The 15,094-nt window shown below is 37.7% G+C and overlaps 1 protein-coding gene across 2 annotated transcripts in view; it reads left to right on the top strand.

The window, feature by feature from the left end:
• Nucleotides 1–15,094, top strand: part of DENND1A (DENN domain containing 1A) — a 216,564-nt gene that overhangs the window by 164,769 nt on the left and 36,701 nt on the right. For both annotated transcript variants that reach the window (XM_082492687.1, XM_082492686.1), the window contains exons 14-19: nucleotides 1,465–1,566; nucleotides 2,105–2,192; nucleotides 2,783–2,823; nucleotides 4,597–4,668; nucleotides 5,729–5,785; nucleotides 12,146–12,277. In XM_082492687.1, coding sequence (XP_082348813.1) covers nucleotides 1,465–1,566; nucleotides 2,105–2,192; nucleotides 2,783–2,823; nucleotides 4,597–4,668; nucleotides 5,729–5,785; nucleotides 12,146–12,277 — 492 coding nt within the window. The remainder of the gene's footprint in view (nucleotides 1–1,464; nucleotides 1,567–2,104; nucleotides 2,193–2,782; nucleotides 2,824–4,596; nucleotides 4,669–5,728; nucleotides 5,786–12,145; nucleotides 12,278–15,094) is intronic.

Here is a 15,094-nt window from a genome sequence, read left to right as displayed (position 1 = left end):
TGACTGGGTCAGAGGTGAGGTACATGGTGTATCATCTTGGTGATTCTGGTTGTCCAATTCATTGGGGGCCAGGAAGAATTTTATTACTGCAATCTGATTATTTGAAGCCAAATAATTGCTTCACTTTCCTCATAAATCGCATTTAAATCTGGTACAATTGTTTGCAGCCTTTGGTGACAATGGTGAGGTCAGTTATGTTGAAGGACAGGCCGTGGGCAGTGGGTATCTGCTGCCAGGTTGAGAGCTCTGGGGCAGTTCCGGACCTCAGTAGGAAATGTGTCAAGGAGGAAGTTTGATCGATAGGGAAAAAGGTGAATACCTAGGGATTTTAGGAAAGGTGAGTGTCATCACAGTTTGCCCAACATAATTTTGAGGATTGGTTTAGTGGTGGGTTTGGCAGTGTTATGTTGATGGTGATGGTTGGACTTGATGATCTTAAAGGTCCCTTCCAACCTAGGTGATTTTATGATTCAGTATCCGTTTAATGTGGATTAGGTGTTAGACGTTCTTGGGCCACATAGTGGCTTCTAACATAAATTAGTGGGGAAAACTCAGTATGCTCAAAGCAATGCTGTGGCGTGGGAATTTTTTGAGCACAGTCGGTTTAGTGGCCATGTTATCCTGGCTTTACACAGCCAGTGGTACACAAGATTGCCGATAGAAAAAGCTCTCGGAAATGGAAGGATACCACTCTTTTAAGGGGAGTGCTTTAGGGGTTTTTGCTCTCTAATGTTGATTTTTAGCATTCAACAGATGAAGAGCCCAAATATATTTTAATATGAAGAAGCCTCCATATTAATTATACATCAGTATAATTTTATCATTCTTTGTTACTTTCTTGTTTTTAATTCAATAAATATATTTGCTTGCTACATTGATTATTTGTAGATTTAAGGGTGGAGGAAATTTGTGCCCTTACGGCAGATGCACAGCAGACTTCAGCGTTAACATAACTCATTAAAATAAGATAAAAGTAGAGCTGCAAAACAATTTATGTCTTTTGCCAGCAAGGTTGTGAAAAAAGGAAATTTCTCTCATTCAGTATATGAAAGTCTAATCTTTCTGTACGGTGGAGAGAACGGAGTAGGCATTCCTGGCGCGTTTGTGCAGGCTAACTGGCTGGGTCTGCCGAGGCAGATAAGCAGAATGCACAAAATTCAGATGACTGCGTGTCATGTTTTGGGGACATTAAGTAAAATTACCTGGTTTGGATGATGAAAGCTCCTTCACCAGCATTAGCAAAATGTGCATAAAGTGAATGTGTTTTGTTTTGACGATGCACAATTTGCCAGTCCCCAACCTGTTGCTCAGTCACATGGGTGAAACCTGGAAATAGACTGCTGTTTCCTCAGTGTTGTGTAAGGCCTGCCCCACTGAGCTATGTATTTTGGAAGGGAAGTAGACAGTGGATTCAAATGGATTCAGACAAAGCTTCTTCAGTGTTTAATGCTCTGAACTCCACAGGGTGAACCCATCACTTTTTGTGAAGAAACGTTTGTTTCCCATCGTTCTGCTGTCATGAGGCAGTTTCTTCAGAATGCCATTCAGCTCCAGCTCTTCAAGCAGGTACTGGCTTAATTGCTCTAATGTAGAAGCAGATTCTGTAACAATACAACTGGGGTTTTTTTGAGGGCTCTTTCTATATTCCTTGGTATGTCAGCCACATAATGAGGGAAATTCATGTAGTGCAGCACCTTAATTCCTGCTTGCTGGCTTTTCTCAGGTTCGGGTGATAAGGCTTTCTGTATTTTAAGAGGTATATGGTTTTCTCTGTGCTCAGTTTTGATCTGAGCATACCAAGACCCAATATATCTGCTGTAAACTCTGTACAGAAAGCATACTACTGTAAAACATGGTATTACTGCTTCAGGGAAGCTGAAAACATGTATGTATAGAGAAACACAGGAAAGCTGATTTTTGGTGAAGCAGCATACCTTTCTGCCGTGGTAAATGGCAAATGCCATTTTGCCAGCTTTGGTTGTATTTTCATTCTATTTAGAGTCCTTTCCCAATAAGAACATTGAGGTTGTTCTAGCAAATGCAAAGTCCTTCTGAAAAGATGGGTTGGTTGATTTGTTTCCACTCTCTTCTAATGCTGATGTAGTTCATTGATGGCCGTCTGGATCTTCTTAACTCTGGAGAGGGCTTCAGTGATGTGTTTGAAGAAGAGATAAATATGGGAGAATATGCAGGTAAGAAACACAGTATTTTAAAGTAATTTCAGACACTGTTCTTGACTTACTGTTTGTGGGCCGTCGTGATGTAATGGGTCATTGTGGTTACTCAGGTAAATAACTGAACCTTGCGGTGATCCCTGTAGGATGAAGTGTCTTAAATTTTTGTTCTTTCCTCTGTCAAGAACTGATCAATGTATTGTAGTGTGAATAAAGTCTGTTCAGTCTTGCAAAACCTCCGCTTTACCACTTGGCTGAAGTACAACTAAAACAGTTCTTGTAATGGAGGATACTGAAAAACTTTGGCTTTACCCAGAACCACCTCAAATTTCTTTTAGCGATCTATAAAAAAAACCTCAGGGTTCTCAAATGCGTAAAAGACAAACACAGGTAAAATAGAAATGCCCCTTAGCAAGTAAAAGTAAAATTGTAGCTATCTCGTCCAGTTTTTGTTGTTGTGTTTCCATTAAAAGAAAAGGCTGGTTCTCCTGTTGTGTTTCTGTACTGTTCATGCTCCTAGAACTAGCAAGCGCTAGCACTTCACATTTCTACCTTGGTTTCTATTCGGTAGATAGTTACAGTTTGTTTGTTTCTGTGATCCTCTCTAGGTAGCGACAAATTGTACCACCAGTGGCTCTCCACGGTCAGGGTAAGAGCACAATATCCTTCAAACAGACATTCTGATTCTTGCTGGACCATTGTACAGTTCTGTGTGGCTGTTAACATCTGTCCTTGTGAACACAACTAACCCGTTGCCTGCAATGTTTACCTGTGACCAACTTGAGTTTGTTTTTGAGAAACTAGTGCGCTCTTCAGGTGCAGCAAAGAACAGAAGAAAAAATACACTGAAAAAAAAAAATCACTATGGGAATTATCAAGTTTTTGAAACCCACTTTTAATGTCTTGGAGACAGCCGGAAATAAGTTAATGTCATTTTAGAAAATAATGTGTTTTTTCTTTTCTTTCAACAGAAAAGAAAAGGGAAAATTGCCACACCAAGAAGCTCTTTATAAAGCTAATTGGTGTGAAGTGCTGAATGGGGACAGTACTGTTTGGGGTGTTTTTTGTATCTCTTTGATTTAGTGCTCTAGTTGTATAAATTAAAAATTTAAATACTTCTAGAGAATAATATGTTATTCTAGCTGATAATAGACAGCTGATTGTAAAAGTCTCTTGATGCGTAAAACGTGATGTATTGAAAAGTAGCATATTTCTGGTTTACGGGTTTGAATCAGTAGAAAAGATTGAACTGTTTTCTGACAGAATGGAGTTTTGCAGCATTCCTTTTGCCTCTTTTCCTGCTTATGAATGGAATTATGTTCCTTACACAACATATTCAGCTCAATATTATCCTGATAATTTTGAATTAAACATATTTTATAACAATAATGAAAAAAATCCATTATATTGCTAGATAGGTAAATACATATACATCATATTATAAATATATAAATACGTAGAATGATTTTAAAATTATAAGAAAGAGGAATGGCTGAGTGTGAATATAAAAATACTTGTAATTAAATTCAACAGCATAATTTTTTTGAAGATTAGTTGTCATGTAGCAGCAGAAATAGTCTGTCTTAAAACTGTTTGCATCTAATTGCCTCTGATCTCTGGAATCTAATGTTGCACTGAAATAACAAAATATAAAATTATCTAAGATTTTATTCCTTGGATTTTACCCATCTCCTTATCAAAGAAGGTGCTGTACAGCAATAGTCAATGGTGTGTGGAAGATGTGTAAAACACCGACCAGACTGACAGATTATTCTGTCTGACATGTTACTGTCTTATGACTTTTATCATGTTCACCACATGCTATTCAGCTTTTCTAGAATTAATGTTTATGACTGTAGTTAGATTTCATTTTCCCTCAATTTATCTTTTTATTGACTACTTAAATCTTTAAAAGGCAGCATACTTTTGATAAATAGTATTGCGGGAACATGAAAAGTAAAATAAAAAAAGACCTTACTCCTTCAGACTGCATGTACAGGCTTTCCTGAAACTGAATTTTCTGCCTCAGACATTGACTATTTGATAGGATGCTTTTGTCTTAAACTTGTTTAGGATTTTAGTGCAATGGACAGGACACCCGTGGGGGTGAATGGAACAGTCATAGAACACCGTTTTGTGAGATGACCTATAGGACAAGGGCTCTTGATCTTAGGAGATCCTGACATTTTCTCATTTGAAAACTGCTGTTTTAAACAGGATTGAGGTTCCTCTGGAAACTGGAGAAACATGTAATACGTTTTTACTTGTGTTCTATTTCTTTAAATTTACCGGTTTAATGTTCAGCTCTGCTAATAAGCATAGTTAATGCTTTGTAATTTTAAGTTAAGAATGGCGGATTTGAGATTGCCATTTGCTTTAAAGAGCTTTGATAAAATTTATTCTATTGTTCCTATAATTATAGAAAGGAAGTGGAGCCATTTTAAATACAGTAAAGACCAAGGCTAACCCTGCCATGAAGACTGTCTATAAGTTTGTAAGTATCAAGTACTGGCTTACTACTGAGATAAGAGTCTAATTACAATTCTGTTTTAACCTTTCAAATGAAACTCAAGACAAATTCATTTTTATTGGACTCACAAAATTACTTAAAATACGCGTTCATCTAAATTTCAAACTTAAATGGAAAAGTAATTTTGAAATTTAAACATAATTGAAATGCAAAGGAGAAGGGGAACTCGTGATTTCTTTTGAAGGTATAGATGATAAATTCTATTTATTACATAGAACTATTTCTGGGAAATAGTGCCTGTACGCTTTACTAAGCAGCTCTACCATCTCATCATTACTCTGTTGGAAATCATTGTTGCCTCAGGTTTCCCTGCTTGCAGCTTCGTCGAAATAAGGGAATCCTCTCATTTTCCAAATTGTTTCCATCTTTTCTAAATGTCAATTAATTTTTCCCTAGAGATTTCTTATACCTGCTCATTTAGAGCCCAACTGACTGAGTTATTCTTTAAATGAAAATGTTTTCAGTCCTGTTAACAAACAGCTAGTGTGTTACTGTGTTGTCCTTTGTGGCTGCCAGTTTCACTGCGCAAGATAAAACCACATAGAAACAAGCGAGGGTTTCTTCTAAGCTCAGTTTTAGGAAATAATGCTACAAAAAGCCTTGAGATAACTACTCAAACTTTTATTTTCTCCTGCCTTCCTCCAGCCTGAGAGAGATGAGTAAAATGAGATTAGCTCTACTAAGTGGAGCTGGCATCTGGAGTATTGCAAGGAGAAAGTTTGCAGGCTTGCTCTTTCTGTTGATTGTTAACATATAGCAAAGATAAATACTTGTGGAGTGCAAAAAGATGAAAGATGTCTATGGCATCAAAACAGAGAAAACATTTTTTTGCAATGAATGTGTGCGTGGGCGGGTATTTTTGTGTTTTTTTAGCTTTGTCTGTTTTAATATGTTTTCAGTATCCTGTTACAATTTTTTCCTTGCCATTTTTAGTAACTAGAGAAGGTGAATCTTGAACTGAAATCAAGCGTTGTCACTGCTGGAAATAGAAGGGGATTTTAACTTAAATTAATTTTTCATGCAGGCAAAAGATCATGCAAAAATGGGAATAAAAGAAGTGAAAAACCGCTTGAAGCAAAAGGTACCTGAAGTTCTTATTCAAAATGTATAAGCACCATGTATGAAATACTTAGCCACGAAAAGCATTATGTGATCAATAGGAAGCTGTTTGATACAGTGTTGTTAGCACACTTCAAAATGCATTACCAGCTGTCCCGGATTTTTCACACTGTTATTCACAGACAAAAAAACCTGTCTTCAAATACATTAAGGCTCTGACTTAAACCCACAAAAGCCAGAAAATCGAGTGTTCTATCTGGAGCGGTCCCTCTCCTGTCCTTTGTGCTGGGGCATTGTGGAACGGGACTTGATGTGAACTGGGAGATCTTTCCTACAGTAATGTCAGTGAACTTTTTGCAAATGGCAAATTGTTGTTATTTCTACAGTACTCTCTCAGGGAAAATAGTACAGGGTCAGTCACGAGGACCAGGGTTTATATGTTTCACGAGTGTCTACTGCCAAGTTTAGGCATAAAGGAATTAAAATAGAGTTGTTGTTCATTTCAAATTTGAATTATTGCGGGGAAAAAAATGCTCAAGCTGTTTGGTTTTTTCCAAATCTGTCTTATATCTGTCAGGATATAGAACTGAAGTTCTATCAGAGATTTTTATTCAATTTGTTGCATAATAGTTTGGGTTTTTTTTAATCTGTGCTATCTCAGTAAATGTCTTCTCTAAATTTCTTAACCATTATCTTAAGACAGTGCTGCAAATGTATTCCTATGGCACAAACAGCAATCTACCTGAACTTGTCAACAAAGTGTTAACACAAAGGGATTATTCTGCGGGCAGGTTGTGAACTGATAAAATTAACTGTGTGTCCAGCTCTTGAAATACTCTAGCAGATTTTTGAGGAAGGTAAAGTTGCTTCAGGTGCTTTTAATGCTATTTTATCTTATTACACTTACTACTTTATATGTGGCCACTTTAGGTATAATATGAAAATCTTAGAAACTTGAAGCAGTTTCCTTGTACACGGGATTTTTTTATGTAATTCCATGTGTTTCACTTCTGGATATAACCTTCATGAATAATAAAATGTTTGGCCTTCTTATGTGCATTTCTGAAGCAGTTGGAGCTGTGTAAAATGACCAGATTGTTTTCCTCTATTTTAAATGCTAATATAATTGTATGCTATTCTGTGACTTTTGTATAAAAGGTTAAGAAACGTCCCATTCATTCATTGCTTTGTTTTATTATTATTGTTGTCTTTCTAGTCCTTCAAGCAGCATTCTTTTTTTTAAAAAAAAAACACACATAACACAAATAAATGGCTTAATTTTGTTTCGTCTTCCTTATTACGTGGCATTTCTGTAAGTAAGGTGGTTAAACATGATTGTTTAACATACGCTTTCGCAAGAGCTTAAAAGATTTCTGTGAGTAGTTAACACATACTGCTCTACCTCTCCTTTCTTCATGAAGTCTGTTCTTTTCTATCCCATCCTTTTCTCCCATTTGAATGGAAGATAATTCTAAAATGAGGTATTGCTCTGTTTAAAGTGATAAAAATAGCAAAAATTACTTTGACCACCCTCATATTATTTTTAATCTAAATGTCTGTGCTGCTCTGTTGACAAGTCTGCTAGTGCATCCTCACCAATTTTCAAGTGACAACATTGTATTTTTCATGTATTTACTTAGTAGAATGTGCAAGTGTTAACTGTTTGAAGTTCTGGCATCATTAAATAATTTTTGCCACATTTGGGATACTATTCTTTCATCTTCTAAGGATAACCTAAGGTTATTTTAAAACTGAACTTAGTATCCACTGCATTTTAACATATTATTTTCATTAAGAATACAAAAAGTATGCAGGCCACTGGTAAGGAAAAGTCAAATATAAACACCCCTTTTCCAGTTTTCACTGCCAAATATGAGCAGCTTCTGTACAAGATAGAATTTAAAAATGCAATAAAGCTAGAGGTCTGCTTCCTACAACTCTGCATAGCAATGGTGACCTCTTAAATATAATCAAGAGCCCATTTTGCCCTTGGTCTGCTCCAGTCTTGGGTTTGAATTGCAAATGGGAAATGCAGGATTGACCTGTTGAGAGGTCACTGTGGTGTGTGTAAGGTCCTTCTTTAATATGATAGTAGAGATTGAATGGGGCTCTATTTCCATCCCTTGTTCATTTGTGGTACAGTATTTCAAAGCAACAGAAATAGTTTTCAGAGGATTCTTACGAGTGATAGCAAATAATTGTTAATAGATACAGCATGGTAGCTTTATTTTATATCTGATACTCTGATACAGTACTTTTTTTTCTTTTTCTTTCTTTTTTTTTCTTTTCTTTTCTTTTTTTTTTTTTTTTTTTTTTTTTTTTGTAAAGGCTGCTTTTTCCGTTTCACAAATGGACCATGGTGGTCAAGTCACTCTGTTATTGGCTTGTTTGAAGCCTAACTACATAGAATTAGGAAGAAGGAGGAATATGAATGGTACCATCCTCAACTTTCAGTAAGGAGAATGTAACTTACTGGAAGCTTCTGGATAAGACAATTTATATAAATGGTTGGGCACTTGGCGTTAATGTATTCAACATTATTTTACTTACTAGAGCCCTGTGTGGCTCTAGTTAATGGCTGTTATCAATGGGCTGTTGTCAATGCTTTATTATCAGTACAGTAGAAACAGCTCATTTAGAGGTTTATAAAATAACCTGAAGGATCCTTCTAGACATTCTGGAATGTGTTTTTTGCTCTTCTAATAGACAGTATTTGTAGTCCATTACAAAAGGTCCCTAGAAAAACTACTAATGCATATTTAAACAGAAGAAAACCTGATTCGGTTTACAGGGTAAACTTTACGTATCTGTAAATATATATCTTACTCATTCTCTGAAGTTACTACTTTAAAATAAATAGGTGGTAAAGATTTCACCTGAACAGACAGTTGTTAGGGGAAGCACTGTTTATATATGGAGATAATTATGGAGTGTGATAGATCATCGTCGTTCTCTTTTTCCAGTGGTCTATAAAGTATCTTTTTTCCACAGGCAAAAGGTGGTTTTCTTTTTTAATGATATCCTCAAATTACACCTTCTTTTAGTTAAAAAGTCACTGAAACATTGCTAGGTTTTCACATTTCTGAGGAATTCGTCCAGTAATGAGTAACTTATCACCTTCCTTTTTTTTTTCTGTTTTTTTTTGGGGGAGGGATAGGTTTCCTGTTGTTATCCTGAATAACATATCTGACTTCAGCTACTTTATGAATGCTTTGCTGGCTAATAGCAAATCGCTTTTTTGGGGATGTGTGGGAACTGAAAAGTCAGACTTGGGAAATACCTACACGCTGTGATGCACCACGGTACGGAGAACTGCTGGGGAGCGCCAGCCAGGCTGGTACACTCGCACAGCACGGCTCCGGGTGGAGGTACCAGCACTGGTCCCAAACGCAGTGTGGAAATCTGAGACGGCATTCTGGCTGCTAAATCCTCTCCCCCCATTGGGATGCGCAGGTCTGCCTGGCTTTCCTTTGACTGCCAGGAAATGGCACTGCTTTTTTAAGGCCTGCCTGCACTATGATCCACTGCAGTGCTTTGGTCATCTGTAGTTCTCCAGGTGCAGCACTGCCTGTGTCCGTAGATGTTCTGTGAGCCCTGATGCCTTTCGGAAGCTGAAGTTCACAGTCGGAGAGTCCTGTTTTCCTGTTTGTGGTTTTATCTCTGTCTCATACTCCCTACTGACTTCTCAATAACTGTATTCAGAGTCTGTTAGTAGACTGAAGGTATGTCATGGCCTGCTTTGAAAGACCGATGTCTACTTTCAAATTATAGAATTGCCAAACACTTTGGCATTTAATTGTTTTAAAGCTACTTAGAGCCCTTATTTTGGGGTGTTTAAAATCAGGTTTCTCTGTTTATTTAGCTCAGATGTGGTTTCGTTGAAAGTAGAAAACAAATTTCTGTGAAGCAAATTTTGCTTTGATGACTGAAGCTGTGTTGTTGATTTCTCTGCCTTTTGGGGATTTTGAAAAAACAGAGGTATCAAATGATTTCATTCTCATATATATTAAGTAATTAAAAAAAAAAAAAAGACTGGATTGTGCTGCAGGGTTTTTTTGGAAGTCTGTACACCAAACAGTGGAAATACGCTTTAGGAACGTCTTTTTTGTATGCAATTATATCATCAGAGAAGTACATCAAATCTACAGCAATAAAAGCTACAAGGATTTGCGGTGATCGTTATACAACTTTAGGGGGTTTTGCTTAATGGCTTGATGTGGCTGTATCTTTAATTTCCTCCCATTCCCCTGATGTCCAAACTTTTGTGTCCATTTTACATTTCCTGGACACTTTGCCTAGATTGGAAGACGCTTTGCTTTCCGTTGATTCCCAACTGTCTGTTGCCTTGGTTGGAGTCACGGCTCGAGGTGGAACTCTGAAAGCTCTGCAGTGCTGGGAACATCCACTGTTCAGTGCAGTCTCGTGGCTTTGGATGTGCTGGGCACCGTTACGGCATATAAATAACAGGTCTGAAGCTTGGTGCATATTTAATATGGCTATACTTGTACAGAAATATGTAAATAAAGGTTGTATTTAATGTCATCACATTATGATTATCAGAGGGCTGGAGCACCTCTCCTATGAAGAGAGAGTTGGGGGTGTTCAGCCTGGAGAAGAGAAGGCTCTGGGGAGACCTTAGAGCCCCTTCCAGTGCCTAAAGGGGCTACAGGAGGGCTGAGGAGGGACTCTTGATCAGGGAGGGGAGCCGTAGGATGGGGAGGAATGATTTTAAACCAAAAGAGGTCAGATTTAGATGAGATGTCAGGAAGAAATTCTTGCCTGTGAGGGTGGTGAGCCCCTGGCGCAGGGTGCCCCGAGAAGCTGCAGCTGCCCCATCCCCGGAGGTGTTCAAGGCCGGGTTGGACGGGGCTCGGAGCAACCTGGGCTGGGGGGAGGTGTCCCTGCCCAGGGCAGGGGGTTGGAACGAGATGATTTTCAAAGCCACTTCCAACTCTAACTATTCTGTGATTTCAGAACAGTATACGTCACTGCCATATGTTATGTGATTCCAGATCTGACCAGATCCCATGGTAGCTTGTTGCTGTTTTGGAGCTGAAGTATGAGTTTGACAGAAGCTTGCATTTCTTGTCATTGAGTTGTTTTGGGTCTCTTTGTTAATTAATTCAGCATACTTTGTTGAATTTTTTTAAAGACAAGGTAGCATTGTGCAGCTGGAGGGCGGGGGGAGGAAAAAGTTTTTCTCTCTAGTTTGACCTTAACAAGTTGTTAATTTCCCCACGATCCTTATGCCCATATTGGTGAACCACTGCTCTACCAGCTGGATCTAAAAAGGTCTCTCAGCTTCTCTGTGGAGCAGACAAAGCACCTTAGAAAGTCCATCCAGCTTTTTGTTTCATTTGACCTAAACACATTAGGTCAGTCTGTGTCCAAAAGAACCATTTCTAATTGGCCATCGGCTTACATGTCTCATTATTGTACCTTAGCAAGACGGAAACTTGAGGGGGCATGTCAAAGGTCAGTGAATCAAAGCAATGTCTATGTCAGCAGCCAACCTCAGGTCAGTCTTGCCGAGCTACAGCGTGTGCAGGTTTCTCTCTATATTTACCAAGCATTATTTCCTTGACATTGTTGCAAAGAGATGTAAGGTTTGGGGCCCACTGCGTTACAGACTATTTCTCAACTGACTTTCAAACTCTTTTCTCCTTGTCTGATTCCTTATGTCTGCACGCCTTTGTCTTTTTCAAAACCTATGTTACATATACCATACATACACTTGCCAAGTCTTCCAACCTAGGTTGATGGGTCACTTTACTTCTGAAGATGGGGACTAATGGCAAAAGCAAAAGCAAAGCACAACAAAAAAGCATCCTGCTAGGCAGCAGTTTGTTTTATACAATCTCCTGAAGGCATATTCAGTATACGCAGTCTCAAAGATAAAATGCAAAGCTAACTAAGCTGTGAGTTTCATCTCTCCTTGCCACTTCCACAAGTAATTTTTCTGCTACAGATAATTCTGTGAATTACAAAAATAGAATTACTGTTTTCATTTAGGTTTGCAAAAGCAGAATAGCCCTGTTCCTAGGTTTCTGTTGGATTTGTTCCTCGAATAGAAATTTTGAGCTATGTGGTTTTTTTCTCCCTATCTATTTCCTGGCTTTTGCATGTTTAAGTCAGCCATTTTATTGAATGTCAGTTTGCGTGCAACATTGGTATTAGGACGAGAGAGTGGTTGTGTACAGGGTCTGATTGACAAAGTACAATGAAATGTTTTATTCTAATGATGTTTTCTTTTCTGCACTTTGGTTTTTTCCCCTAACATCAAAATTGTTAGTCAGCATTATCCTCTGGTGTCTCCTTTGTGCCCCTTACCCTGAATCAAGAACATTCCTGGCCATGCTATTCACCTTTTCCTACCATACAGGACATTGCTGAGAATGGGTGTTCTGCAGCGCCGGAGGAGTCTCTGCCAAGGCCAGCGCCTTCGCCCTTGGTTGAGAAGAAGGACCCTAAATTAAGAGAAGACAGAAGGCCAATCACAGTACATTTTGGTCAGGTATGTCTTAGTGTTACGTTTCTTTAAATTGTGTGACTCAGCAAAAACAGTTCAGAGAAAAGTCACAATAACGAATATGCCAATTGTTTCATTATTTTTTGTAAGTGAAAAAAATACTATAGGTTTAATTCTGTTGTATCTATTTAAATGGGATTCCAGAGACCTGATTTTTCTGGGTTTACTGATTCCTTTTATTCATATGATGATTTTGAGGAAAATAAATTCTAAGTGAATGGGGGAGAAGCATAATTATTATAGTAATTTTTATAAACTATTTTGCTGTTCTTTTAGTACGCAAAGTGCTATAGCCCTCAAAACTGAGAATATATAATTTAAAATGCCCTCTGTTATCCAGCCAGATCATTAGTGTCAATGTGGAACATCCAACTATTAAAGCATTGTAACATTCTCTGAAAATTAAATGCGATGAACTAAGATGGAAAAATCAATTAATAGCTTATTAGTGTGCTCTGTATTTCAGTATTGACAACTGAGCTATACGCATTAGTTACACTTATAATGTTTCTTTTGATATGTCTGCAAAAGAGTGAGTTTGGTTGTGTGATTTTTTTTTTTTTTTTTAAGAGCTAATTATTTAGAAAATGTTGTAGTTGCTGTGATTTGTCATGGAAAAACATACAGTATTTACTAACAGTTTGCCAGTGTTCCCCTATTAAGTGTAGCCTGACTCAAAAAATAACATTTGTGTTCACAGTTCTCTCTTCTTTCTCTGTATCTATTTATTACAGTATTGTGATCGGAAAACAGGAGTGAATATCTGGTTTCTTCTAAGGAAACAGTGTAATTTTAAAACAATGGTAAAATAAGTGGGAATTATAAAATGTGAAGCAAACCAGATTTTCGGAGAAGTATCTGTTGAGAGAAACTAGTCGCTGTAGCTGCATTGACTGTTGAGGTATTAGGTAGGGCTACACAAGATATAACCATTGCTCAGAGCAATGCTGTCTGTATCATTTTAGAATTAGATTTGGTTTTTTTCTGAACTTTCACCACTGTGCTAAATGTAAGACTTCTTTTTAAAACAGATTCTCTTCCAATTAAGTATTTGCAGTAGCAATTTATTTTTTACTTACTTTCTGTGCCAATAGCGTTGAGAGGAATTGGGACTACTGGAGAAATGTAGCCATCTAGCTCTAGCAGGAAAACGTTGCATTTCATTTAAAGCGGTCAGAAATCCAGATAATATTATAATCTACTTCCATTTTTTTCTTTAGATTTTTATGAAGGAAGGATGGTTCAAACATTTTGATAGATTAATGAAACATATAATTGAGTGGAAAGTGCAAATTTGAATTCATGAGTTTTTTTTAACGGTCACTTTCAAATTTTTTAATGATCGCTTTCTGTGTGTCAAAAGAAACACACATCAGCTTTACTGAACCACTGGCTGTGGTGAAAGGCTCGCTTGCTAAATGCTTATTACTGTCATTACATTACAAATGTCAGTTTCCAAAAAATGATCTAACTTAGCAGTTGTAGGGCTATGTCACTTATAGCCTTTGTCCTGTCACAGGTCCTTTTTTCCTGATAGCCCAATGCCAAAATGAAAATTAAATCATACTTTCATTCAAAAGGAAAAGATGTTCAGGTTTATGAAATATAAATTAAGGCTTTGGGGAGGCAAAAAGCAGCAACATTTACTGTTTAAATGGGAGATGGCTTCTAACTAGTGATTAAAGGGAGAGATTTTAGTGTCACTTTTAACTCTGTCTAGAATACAGTAGGTGGGAACAATTAAAAAGCCACAAGAACTCTGAAATAAGGGCTGTTTGTGCATTCACAGTTCTTATAAACTGAAGAGGATGAAAGAGGCTTTTTTCTCATTGTCACTTGCTTTCTATGTCTGCTAGTATTATGCTAGTGTATATGGCAAAGGCAGACTTTTTTAAAATGCATGCATGTGGATTAGGGTCAAGCCCTGTGTATCAGTAATGCAGTAAGCCTCGTCCATACCACTGCAGTGAGCGAGCCTACCAACAGCAGCGAGATGCTTTAATTGAGACATGCTGTCAAAGTGACAAACACATTTGCATACAGTCTATTTATTTTCGTTGGAAAGGTCTGCAGTCTGCTGTTGGTTGAACATTCTTAATCAGCTCACTGTAAGTGAGCCGGCAGCTAGCTGTCCTATGCTAGGTGCTTCTCTTCATTACATGACAGATTAGCTAAAGGGGGATGGGCTAGCAAGCCAGCAGCAACCTTTAATTTTAACTCATTATCTCTCACCCTATAGTGAGGTACTTTCTAGCTTTTCCAAATACAGTTGTGTATCCGCAGTTGTTAGGCTACAAAAAATATCACTAAAATATCCTGAAATGTCTTTGCATGTGTAGCACCTCAGCTGATTGTTCTCAAAAATTTAGCAGTAATTATCTAACTGTACGAGATTCTGTAATGTTGTAGCTCATCTTGGGGACGGGTTATCAGGTATTGTTTGAGAGGGTTGTTTATTATGGAATTGTTTTAACAGTGGTTTTTGTAATACTAAGACATTGTAGGAAAGCTCTCCTTGATCATGAAAAGGAGGATTTTAGCCAGAGAGCCTAGGGCAATGCAGCAAAGCTTTAAACGAAGTGTTCTTAGTAAGACTACATGAGGAGACCAAAGTGGAAGGGGGGTATGACCACAGCTTTTTGTCCGGTTTAACTTGGCGTGCTTTTTTGGTTTACTCAGGGTGTACCTTTAATATTGACCCTCAGATCGACCAAATATAAGGACCTGTCATCCTGGACTCTGAGACAATACAGCTGCACTCAACAAGTAGCAAGAGCAATACAGGCAACCGAGGTTTAATGA

This window comes from Vanellus vanellus (genome assembly GCF_965231255.1).
Source record: "Vanellus vanellus genome assembly, chromosome: 18".
Classification (NCBI taxonomy): Eukaryota; Metazoa; Chordata; class Aves; order Charadriiformes; family Charadriidae; genus Vanellus; species Vanellus vanellus.
Note: the sequence above shows the minus strand (reverse complement) of the source record. Positions and strands in the feature narration are given on the sequence as shown.